Below are 11,611 nucleotides of genomic sequence, written 5' to 3' on the forward strand. Positions count from 1 at the left end.
ATATTTAGCGCCAATTAGACAGCATTGAAAACAGTTTCCCTGATAAGAGCTTATCATAATTGGTTTGTTTGTCGCTTCGCTGCGGTTATATCCGACCGGCAATGTTCGCTTTTATCACAGTTGTACGGGTATTTGCACGAGGCCAATACGGCCAATGGGAAACTACACTGTTGATAGGAGACCTGCCCATACAGTCATAAATAACCCACTTTACATTTTAAACAAAAAGAGAATAAAAGTAACAGCAGTGCTTATCAATTAGCCATGAGTCGTTTGCACGCCTCAGGTGCACACATACACATGCCCAGTCAATTGGCCAACGATTTGATTTGCCCGATTTAGTGCTCAAAGAACTTTCAGCAAATTAGCCCACTCGCCCCGAGAATCAGTCAAGAGTATACCATAATGGGTTGTTGTTTTGGTAAGTGATTTGCAGATATCTGCATAAGCCCATAATAGCGACTAATAATAGTTGTGTGCTTACAGGCAAAAGTAAATCAGTCGATTTGCCCGTGGTTCCGCCGGCACCGGCTAAACAACGCTCCACTCTGCCGGAATTCCCGGTCGCTGGATCGGTAACCACCACGGCTCCTGCAGGATCTGGATATGGATCTGGAGGAGCCACCAATGCGGCCCTGGAGGATGACTAGACCCAGTTGAAACAACAGAGAAAACGTTCATGTCGAGGAAAAAATGTGTAAATTGTCAAATGATAGATTGGATTATGAGTCATTATCGCGGACAGATGTGGATTTTTCAATTGCGCACCCCTTGTAGTTATAATTGTAGTAAAATACGTTGTTTATTGTTGGCGAGTGTAAACTTATTGGTAAATTAAATCAATACCTTAATCTCTTTGAATAAGTTTCTGTTCTGTGTTTTCTTTTTTGTTGCAACAGTCTAAAATTTAAGTGCGCGCCAATTGTCGCCTTTTGCAACACTGAAACAAGGGCGGTATTTTTCGGTATTTCAAAAAGGGTCATACCATTCTTTGCCAGCACGTGTGTGCGGCTGTTTTTGTATTTAACTTTAATTTTAAACGATTTATACAGTAAATAGGCAAATATAATATATATTATTCAAGCAAAATGGCCATTCAAACCAATCGAAGAAAGAGGAAGCACGAGGAGACAACCGCAGAGCAAGAGGATGAAGGTGAAGTGGAGGTGCCCAAAAAACTGTCCAAGGAGTCCGACACACCGAAGAAAAAGAACAAGAAGAATAAACCTCAGGAATCATTAGATGAAACCACGCCGGAAACTAATGGAACCGATCTTGCTGACTCTACACCGTCAAAGAAGAAGTCAAAAAAGACAAAAACATCCGACGAAAATGTAGAGCAACAGGTGGAAGTGGAGATGGATGACTCTACTTCAAAACAAGGGAAAGATAAACAACTGCAGGAGGAGGATGAAATAAGTCCAGATTCCGGGATTGAACCCGAAGAAACCCGCATATACTTTCCCAACGATTTCAAGATGATGCACTTCCGCACAAAGCTTCGCGGCAATAACTTCATAACAGGTGGGTTGATTTTTTTAATTGATAATATTTAACTCATGAATCCTCCTTCCAGAACTGCGTCACTTTCTGCATATGTGCTCCACCACCCGCCCAAAGCTTGCGGCCAAGTACATAGAAAAGCGCGGGAAGCCCTTGGAACTAGCAGAAGCATTCGAAAGGATCGATAAGACTAATTTGTTTCACGTGGACTACCTCACAGAGGCTCTGCAACGAGTTCTGATGGAAATACTTACCAACCAGAAGAGCCACATGGAGTCGGCTGTCCACGGGTGTAGATATTTTCTCAAGGTTCATGGAGCGGTTCTCGAGAATCAGATGCAATCAACACAGCTAGGTCATCGCCGTAATGCCCTAAAACTGCTCACGGCCATTGTATGCGTGGAGCCTCAATTGGGTCGGCAAGTTCTGAATTCCTATGATGTGCTTTCCAACGTGACTGTGACGCAGAAATTGCTTTCCCATGAAAAGAGCGAATACCAATGCGAGGATACAGTGCGCAAAGCGTTTATCCACTTTATTTTGGCCTTCCTGGTCGAAGGCAATACGCTACTCATCCGGAACATCCTGGATCGAGGACAACTAATTGGTGTGTTGGCCAAGGGATTGGTTTACGATGACCATATAACCGTCTGCGTGGTGCTTAACGCACTAAGGCAATATGTGCTTGAGAACCCCGACATACAGAAAACCAAGAAGGTTCTGGTTTTTGATTTAGAGTGCTGCAAAAATCTGCGTTGCCTTTACGATTGGAAGGGACCCATGGGACTCCAAACGATGTTCACTAAATCAAAACATGTCGGTATGAAGCCTTCAAGCGCACAGGAGGCGGAGGCGGTATCGGCTGCCGTTCACGAACTACTGCTGGTCCTTCTTACTTCCCGCAAGCACGGCATCTGCTTTGATGCGATGACGCACTACCGCCAAAAGCAAAACAAGCTGCAGGGCAGATTACTTGGCTCTCTATACCAGCCGTACAACAATCCGCGCAAAGTGGATTTGGTCATTCAAACACTAACTGCTTGTCCAGACTTGGGACGCAATACGGTGAGGAATTGTTCCACCCTGCTCAGTCCGCTCAAAACCAAATCGGAGGATATGCCAAAGGCTTTAAATTTTCTGGCTCAAATCATTGATGCAGTCCCGCCCAGTGCTCTATCAACAGCATTTAATAAGATGACTTTAACGGATTTTTCTTTTTGGATCAAGGAGCTGTGTTTGCCCATCGATGCTTTACTTCATATTACGGGTAAGAAGTACCTGAGCGATTCAGACTTCAATTTGAGATTGGCTGTACTGCACCTACTTCTTTCCATGATGAAACAGTACAGCAATTACATGCATGCCATTGCCGTCCGAGAGCAATCAAAAAAAGCTGGCAATTCGCTGCGTAAATTTAAGTTCGATTTACTTAACCATCTGCTGGTCCACTTTCCCACTATCGAGTCCATCCTATATTCGCTTTTCATGTTCATCAAACAGCAAAGCTTGGAAGGAGTGAATGTACTTGAGAGTTTATCAGTTACTTTGGACCTGGTGTTGCTTCTCTGCAAAGAGAATCGAGCATTTGTGAATAAGACAAGTCAAATTCTGGATTATTTGGATGTATTACGACCCCTATACGAAACTGATTTTGATAAAGTGAATAACCCGAAGGAACTCCTGAAGATTCAATTAGAATTGAAGTCGATTAAAACCATCCTGCTGCTGTTTCCGCACTCCTTGAACCCAACCCAACCCCTTTTTGGCAACGTGTTTAAATCATTCGTTAAAGCCTACATGCTGGAGGAAAAATCGATCAAATCAGAGTCTGGAAACATATTGAGCCGCCTGTTTCAAAACACGGGAATGTTTGACTCCTGTAGGCACGAGATCAACATCTGGATAGAGGCCCTTATTGGATTTGGTCCTGAAACGGTGACCAACGTTGTTGAGATCCTGCTGACTATACTCTGCTTGGATTGGAGACAGATTGAGCTTCCGGAACAAAGCGTTGCGGATACTGCCATTATCACAAAGAACCTCAGCAAATTGTTTGCTCAAATTGAGCAAGGTCAAACGGTGCAGGCTTATGTGGAAACTCTCACCCTTAGCAAGATGATGCCGCTGTTGCTTAAGGGTGTAGATTTGGAGGAACCTTACGACGAATATGTGGAGCTTGTATTTGTCCTGCTCTTCCACTATCACACCAAGCCGGAAATAGTGCTGCAAATTTACGAGGAGAACTTGGACAAGCACACTAACTATATGAAGAGCTGGCTGCCTGGTGAAGGAAATGGCAAACCAAAGAAACTTCCCCACATCATATTTGATAAGTGGCCCTTGCTGAAGCAAATGCGAAAGGTTAGCACAGAAAGTGAGACCATGCCCTTCGAGCAGGTATTCAAAATGGAAAAGCCGGAAAACCACTTCGAGTTACAATTAGCAGAGGGCCAGAAAATGTTGTTGCACTCCAGCCTCGGAAATCCACGTCGCAATATGATCTACGTCCAGGATCTGCTTTTCGTTTTTAGCCATTACTTCACCAGCCAGAAACTGAGTAAACTTCAAGCAGAGCTAACAGCAGATTTTCTCATCAAATTCCTTCAAATTGCCAGTCAGGTAGATGGGCCAGAAGAAGTTCAGGAGTCGGATGCCGATGAGCAGCAGGACGAAAATTTCACTCAAAGTATGCTGCACTATATATTTAACCATCGATTGTGGCAATTGCACCCCACTGAATTGCTTAGTGAGACGAGCGAATCTCGCTTGAACTACGTGATCTTCCTTAGGAGATTGATGGAACATTGCCGTAGCTTGCCTCGTTTCGAGACCTATACGGCCAACTATCGCCTGCACCTGATCAAGACTCTGGATATTGCTTTGGATACACCGGTGGACCAACTGGGAAATCAACCACAGCTCGACGAGTGTGTGAAATTGGTGGATTCATTTGAATTCAACTCGGTTGAATGCTCTCAAATGCTGGACTTGCTAACAAGCAGAGTGCAAGCAAAGGACTGCATCCCCAATGGTAAACCAAATCATTACTTTGACCTACTGCTGCGTTTGCTGGGTCGACTGAACACGTTAAAGGAGCCCATTGATTGCGGGAAGTCATTTAAGGTACTCCTTACCTTCTACAAGGATTTCGGCGAGCTGAATGAGCAGCAACTGGAACCATTGGAATTCGCGCTCTTGGAGTTTTTGATAAATTACCATCATCACTTGGATGAGTGCGACAGTGAGTTCTTTGCCTGTTTCTTTACATCCTCTCGAAAACTCAGCAAATCCGCCATCCGTTTGGCCTGCCTGCTGCTTGAGCGCCAGCCCCGATTTGCTGAGAAATTTACAGAGTTACTACCAAGCAATTTGGAGCAGAAGGATCTGGTGTACCCGCTCCTGGATATTGCTTTGACAAAGAACTATCAGATACCTCAACCGGTGCTTCAACGTTGCTATCAGACCTACAAGAACGGCTTTATGAAGAGCATCGAGAAGCCACAGAAGGCTGCCCTCATCTACCGGGAGCATTCGGAGGCCAGTGCTCTTCTTATTGCACTTTGCATGCCAAAGTCTGAGTGCTTCGATTACTGTCAGAAACAACTTAAGCTCGATTCCGTGGAACTCTTCCAGGTGCGAGTTCTGCGCGAGATTTACTGGCAGGGCTTTGCTGCCGCCAAGGATGAGAAGCAAAAGGCCACTGTGTTTGTTAATTATATAAACCTTAATGTTCAACTGTTAGCACTGGATTTGAAGAAACAGGCTTTGGATCTGCCCAAGCTAGAGCAAATCTCATGGAACTGTTACGAGTGGTGGAAGACGAATTGTTCCAGTGATCTACCCCTGGATTGGAGTCGCTTGCAGAAGAACCCGCAGTGGCTGAACTTTTGCAAGAGTTGCTTGAAATTGGCCCTTCACCTCGGCGAGGAACGACTGCCGCTTCAGGATGAAACCAATGGGCTTGTGCTCAAGCTGATGGCCTTCCTGTGTGATGGAATGTATGGTGATTATAAGGAGGATGTGCAGCAGGAGGAGGATGCCACACCAACACTTCTATATGAAATGATCTGCACGCACTCTTGCTGTTTTGACCATCTTTTGGGCAAGCCGAGTGAAACCAAAACACGCATTCTACAGCTAATGGAGGTGTTGGCCAGAAAGGCACCTAGTGCCCTGCAATCGGCGCACGTACCCGTAATCCTTGGCTCCTATCATGCTAAGTTGTCTCCTGCGGATCAATATGGATTAGCTTTGCTGGAGCACTACGAACGCTTCGACGTGGGTTTGGATAAGTTCAGACCCTTCATTTGGGGCGAAAGTGCTGTGGCCCATTACGCCTTGAGGGCTGCGGACGAGGATGAGCGAGCACGGCTGCAACAGCAGGAGACAAACGTGGCTCAGGTGCTGGCCCTGATTGTTCGAGAGACTAGCGAGTACACCATTGAAAATTTCCCGATTTGGAGGAGCCTGCATGCTAGCCAACAACTGCCCTCCGCGGAGTTTCAAAATCCGGCTAAGAAATCCCTGAGCTTTGGCGACAATCAACTGGAGCAAATGGTGGAGCAGGGCCAGCAAGATTTTCCACAGGACCTACGGCGGATTTGCCCGAAGCGCGAGAATATATACGAGACCTGCTACGATCCCGCCTTCCTGTTGCCGCTGATGATGCACTGCTTCGCACCGGAGTCCGTGGTCTGGGCTCGCTGGCCTGTCCAGAATGGATTACTGGCGATTACCTTCTGCGGACTATCTTCTCTGGACAGAGACATGAGATTAGCGGCTGCCAGTTGCCAGCAGCGCTATCGAGCTCACTTCGAGCTCTCCAAATTCTACGAGCGTCCGCTGTGGACGCAGGCCTATGAGAACATTCAGGCAGGATTGAACGATCTGAGAAACTCCTGGCTGGCACAGAGGAAAACGCATGGCGGAACGCCTAGGGTTCCTTTGATTCCTGCCCTGTTTATCGCTCACAGCTTTAATTTAAGCACAGAGCCAACGCATCTGCTGTATAAGCGACTAATGATGTACCTGCGGCTGAAACAGAGCTTCAACTTCCAGACGATACCCGACTTCAATGTGTTCTTCTACTCGCAGGAACCAGAGCACCAGCAGTACCGTGAGTTTATCGTGGAGCTGCTTAGATGCGGTATTAAGTGCAGCGCCGACCTTTTCCTGCTGGTATCCACCAATACGTTCAAGGTCCTCCTTGGATTCTACGGCTCCAGTTTGGCCACTCTGGAAACGAATCTGCTGCTCCTATCGGTGCTCTCTACATGCGTTAAAATTCCCGGTGCCGTGAAAATCATGCTGGAGCACGTAGGCATCCTGTCCTGGCTGGTAGGCGTCATTCGCGACACCGAGTTCCATCAGTTCGATATCATCGAGGGAGTCATCAGCATCCTCAACAATCTGTGGTATGCCCTGGCCGCTTCCCGTTCGGAACTGCCGGACTACGACCATATCCAGTTGCGAGTATATCGCCTGGTGTTGCAGCTTTTGCCGCTGCTCTCTCCCCGGATATCAGTTCCTGGCTTGGGTCGCCTGCTCAACGTTCTGTGGAAAACTGGCTCAGCCTGTGGCCAGCACAGTGCCGTGTCCGCCGCCCAATTGGATACACTGCTGGAGTGTATCTCGCGCCAATGGCCGGACCAGCTGGCGAGTGTGCGTTATGTGCGGAGCTTTGGCAGCGCTGGCGCTTGCTCGCGTTCCGAATACTGCGACTGGCTGGCCAAGGATCAGAAGCTCGAGACTCCTGCCGTCCTCGCGTTGTCCAGTCTGCGGGAATATGTCATTGACTGGGCGCAAGCGCACAAATCGGAGAGTGGAGAGGAAACCAAGCCGCTGGCGGAACCAACTGAGTAGCGATTTTTTATTGTTTTTGCTTAGGTTAAGCTATAAAATTGTGTTAACTGTATAGGCACTAAAAGTCTTTGAACCATTAAACTGTATGCAATGAAATGACGAATCCAAGTCTTAAACTTTTTCTTCGTGTACACAATAACTCGGTAAAAATACTATAATATTTACATCCCCAAAATGATTGAGTATTCCTCTTAGAGCCCGAGACTGACTGATTACCGCCGTAACTCATTCTGTATCAATATTTGTGGGAGTCACTCGAAAGCGAATCGCATAAAGATGTGTTGAAAACGAACTGTCATGTCTCCGGCTGCTCCATAAGCACTCTCAACCTTCATTAGTCGGCCCGCAGCGTATGACAAATTACGGACAATCAGCATAACAAAAGATCAGAGATGAAAATCCGGAGACAAAGTATTGGACCAGGGCAAAACCCTTTAGTGTTTGTTAATTTGGCCAATCCGTTTTCACACGCACCACAAGTGGGCGTTCGCCGATGCCCACCCTCCATCTATAGGGTGCGCGACCCCCGATCCACCTACAATTTGTTGGGTCAACCAAATGTTAATCACCCAAAAACCTTAGCCAAAAAAAAGAAGAAAACAAATCATTTTTGGTCTGTGGATCTCGAATATGTAATGCAAAGTGCGCAAAGTTGACGCAATCGACGAACGAAAATATTCACAAGATTTATGGTCTCACTAGCTGTCTCGAAATCTAAGCCACTTTGTTACATAAAAACATACAACTCGGGGTTGGGTCGGGCTCTAGAGTTGCAGATGCGGCTGGATGCGACATAATTGATTGATATTGCCTGGCATTTTGTTAACCAAAACGTATCAAATGTATCTTTTGGCCTGAAAAATATAGTGGATCGAATAAATGTATAAATTTGATTGGCCCAAGGCATAAACAAGATGGGAATGCGCAAATAAAGAAACCAAATGATCTCGGAAATCATCTCATATTATATCGTTTGATGGATTGTATTAATATTCGATGGCTAACTAGTTATAATCATTAAGCCCTAAAAAATTGATCGTAAATCGAGGTGCCATTAATTGGCCACATCTTCATCGGGCTGCAGGGAAAACACGTTTTGATTGGGTTGATTGAAAGGTGAAAACCCATCAGCCAATGTTTAAAAATAGAAATGTTTACCTTTGTTCAACATAATTTGAAAATGACCAATTTTTTTGTACTTTGCTTTTAATTAGCTTTTGAAATAATTAATCAACAGTTTCATATTTTGTCAGCCGAGTAATTCAATTTGTTCTTGTATCTTCACACAGACCTAATGAGATTTCTCTTTCAACAAGATTTCACTTACTTCACGCATCAATCAACATCCTTCGATTTCCAAGTTTCCCTGACATTTAGGTTCCCCAAACTGCACTCAATCATGGTGAAAATTAGTCAAAGGAAAACTGGCTGCCATGGCATTGAACTATCCACAATGGGCCAAAATACAAAGTGGGGGTCAGGAGTTCAGCCGGTAGCCGGAGCAGCAGCTGGCCAAAAACCAGAAGACCATAGCCCATAGCCTCTTTTTTTGGAAAGGCGTGACCACCGATCGCTGGACAATTAAGCTGCTGTCAAATGATTGATTTAGCTTACTTAAAAAGCAATTTTGTCTAATCCGGAACTGACAAGGCCCCGAATGTAAATTGTAACCGAAGACGCCCGATAAAACGAGAGTGGATGGGTATGGACGTATATGGGGGGAATACATTTGGATGCATATGATTATCCGGAGTGCGTTGGCAAATCTTTACTCGGGTTTCATGGAGTCTGTCCGAAGATTAGAGCTGCTTCTGCCGCATTCATATTTCACACCTTAAACGACGCTCGGCGATTGCCTCTTTCGACTATTTGCATTTTAAATTATTACCGCGGCCCTCATTGACACGTTTATTTCGTGGGGCACAAAGGCCTTTGTCTTATGTCAAATCTATGCAATTTATACAAAATTTATTTTTAAACAAATTTCTCGACTGTGCGTCTTGTTTGTGCCATTTAGTGAACTCGTTGCTCTTTTTGCTATTTATGATTTCATTTGCCACCGCCAATCATAAATTCCTGGGAATCAAAATGGCAATATCGGTCGGTCGGGTGGTTCAATCAAGTGTCATAATAAAGCTTGGCCCCCGGCTATGATGATGATTGGTTGCCCAGACGGATGACTTTATTATGCGGCCTATGCGAGATTTGTAAACAGTAGTTGGACCAAGGCGTGGCGGGCTGAATAAAGTGGCTAAGGTCACCGGTGGGTTGCCAAATGGACCTCTGTGGGGGGGTCAAAGTTGCGGTTGACTTGAGTTATGGCAGCTGGGATCACCTCCGATCGGATGCCAATCCGTAACCGCAAAACTTCATTAGGAATTCAGTTCACTTAGCTCTGCTGAGCAACCATGCAACATGTATTTTCCATTTGGCTTTCACTGCGAAAAAAGGATTTCCTGAAAAGATCCAGGAACGAGCCTTCTTGCAAAAATAAAATAGGAAAATTCTATGAATAATTCTAAAAACATTTGTACAATATACAAGCATATGTGCTATATGAAACCATCTGAATTTTCAGGATATTTGCTGTTCATTTTCCATCCCAATCTAGAATTAGTTGCTCTGAGTGTATAATGGTGATACTCCCAGCCAAATGGCCTGCGGACCATCACGTTCAGCCAGATGATCTGCGCATGTGCAGCAGGGTCTGTGTCCTGGCCACAATCAAAATTTGTTCAGCATACAGAGCAGCAAACGACTTCGACTCGGAAAAGTCAAATTTAAATCTGGCAGTGAGGGAGGGAGGGGTGGCGGGGGAAAAACGCATGGAACAGTTGGAAAAAGGGTGCAAACGGGTTCAAAAGCTCACCAGGCGGCTGCGGCGTCGAGGCGTCTCGCCATCATTTCAAATATCAAAAGTCACGACGAAGAAAGCTGGTTTGCCACTCGATGCGACGCGATGCGATGCTCGACGTGTTCGATGTTTGGTTTTTGGCTCGCTTTTGTGGCTTTCTGTTGGTCTTTACCAAGCATTTGCCCAGTAATCTGCCGCTAAGAGTTGTGCATCCCAGACTCTCCTCCCGGTGGCATGTGGAAACTAGTCGGGTGGCGGAAAGTGCTTTACACTGCCTGCCGATTTTCCATTGACAGAGGATGGGTTTTCAGTTCCACTCCACCGCCAACCGCCCCCGCCAAATGGTGATTTCCCAGACAGGTTACCAAGAAGGTGTTGTGCCAGCTACTAGCATTGTTATGGTAATAGCCAAAAGATGTTATTAAATGCAATGGTGCCTTACTTGGGCACTGATTAAAAAGTGCATTTTACGATCAACAAAACTACTCTTTATTACAATAAGCAATAATGTATGTTATTACGGAAAACCCTTTTCGCTGAATATATTTCCAATTAACTATAACTTGCAACAATTAATTTCCTTAAGCTGCATTTTCATTTCAAGTCTGCCATTGATGGCTAAAAGCGCTTCCAGGTCTAGCCTGTTTGGCAGTTGGCTGCTCATCAGAGCCTCATCAGAGAAATAATTGCAAGTGGCAAAGTTGAGCGGAAGTGGAAAAGGCAGCCGGAAATCGAATATTGAAACATGCGTCTTCAGAAATGAGTTAATTTACATGCTGAATTGGCGCTAATGCGAGAGAAATTCGCGCCGTAAAATGGCCCACGAAAAATTGGCTACTAGGAAGCTGGCAGCCAACTTTGAACAGCGGCACGTGTGTGAGTTGGCCCCAACTGGCTGTAGGTGCTCGTTTAGCTGTGGGCAAGGATTTCGGACGAAAAGCGAAACCAGAGTTGGTTGAGTAATGCTGAGAAAGTGAGCCACCCCGAGCCCAAAATCCCAATAAATGTAAATGTATGAAACTTAATTAGCGCCCAGGGGAGTGCAGCTCCACTAGAATTCCGTTGCGTCATGGACGGATGGGTGGCCATTAAAGGTGTAGTAGAGTAAATTTGCAGTTGGCCAGCAGCCAAGTTCAAGCTTAAAACTAAACAACAACAACAAAATAAAAAAGTAAAAAACAAGCCGAGATGGCCATAATGAGCTTTCATTCATCGCCAACTGACAACAACCACATCTGCAGCATCTTCGTCGGCCCATGGTCTTATGCTTTTGTCTTCGGCCAGGAAACCTCGCAACGTTCGTGGCTCAGTCTGCATCGAGCGTTCAGACGGTTTGGTTTGGTTTTGGTTTTGGTTCAGTTCTCCTCTGCCAGCGGTTAGCCGCCCCAGCTG

The 11,611-nt window shown here is 45.6% G+C and overlaps 2 protein-coding genes across 2 annotated transcripts; both read left to right on the forward strand.

The window, feature by feature from the left end:
- Positions 1 to 217: 217 nt before the first annotated feature.
- Positions 218 to 839, forward strand: LOC122621557. The gene is made up of 2 exons (XM_043799464.1): positions 218 to 421; positions 487 to 839. Exons 1-2 carry the CDS (start codon positions 406 to 408, stop codon positions 648 to 650), a joined length of 180 nt encoding a protein of 59 aa, XP_043655399.1. The 5' UTR covers positions 218 to 405; the 3' UTR covers positions 651 to 839.
- Positions 840 to 979: 140 nt separating this feature from the next.
- LOC122620477 lies at positions 980 to 7,468 on the forward strand. The gene is made up of 2 exons (XM_043797955.1): positions 980 to 1,524; positions 1,577 to 7,468. Exons 1-2 carry the CDS (start codon positions 1,089 to 1,091, stop codon positions 7,363 to 7,365), a joined length of 6,225 nt encoding a protein of 2,074 aa, XP_043653890.1. The 5' UTR covers positions 980 to 1,088; the 3' UTR covers positions 7,366 to 7,468.
- The last annotated feature ends 4,143 nt before the right edge of the window (positions 7,469 to 11,611 follow it).

The sequence above is a fragment of the Drosophila teissieri genome, chromosome 3R, assembly GCF_016746235.2.
Source record: "Drosophila teissieri strain GT53w chromosome 3R, Prin_Dtei_1.1, whole genome shotgun sequence".
NCBI classification, from domain to species: Eukaryota; Metazoa; Arthropoda; class Insecta; order Diptera; family Drosophilidae; genus Drosophila; species Drosophila teissieri.

Coding starts and splice junctions, on each gene's coding strand:
- LOC122620477 (XM_043797955.1), top strand. CDS start 1,089: ATGGCCATTCAAACCAATCGAAGAAAGAGGAAGCACGAGGAGACAACC. Junction 1,525..1,576: donor CGGCAATAACTTCATAACAG/GTGGGTTGATTT, acceptor TCCTCCTTCCAG/AACTGCGTCACTTTCTGCAT.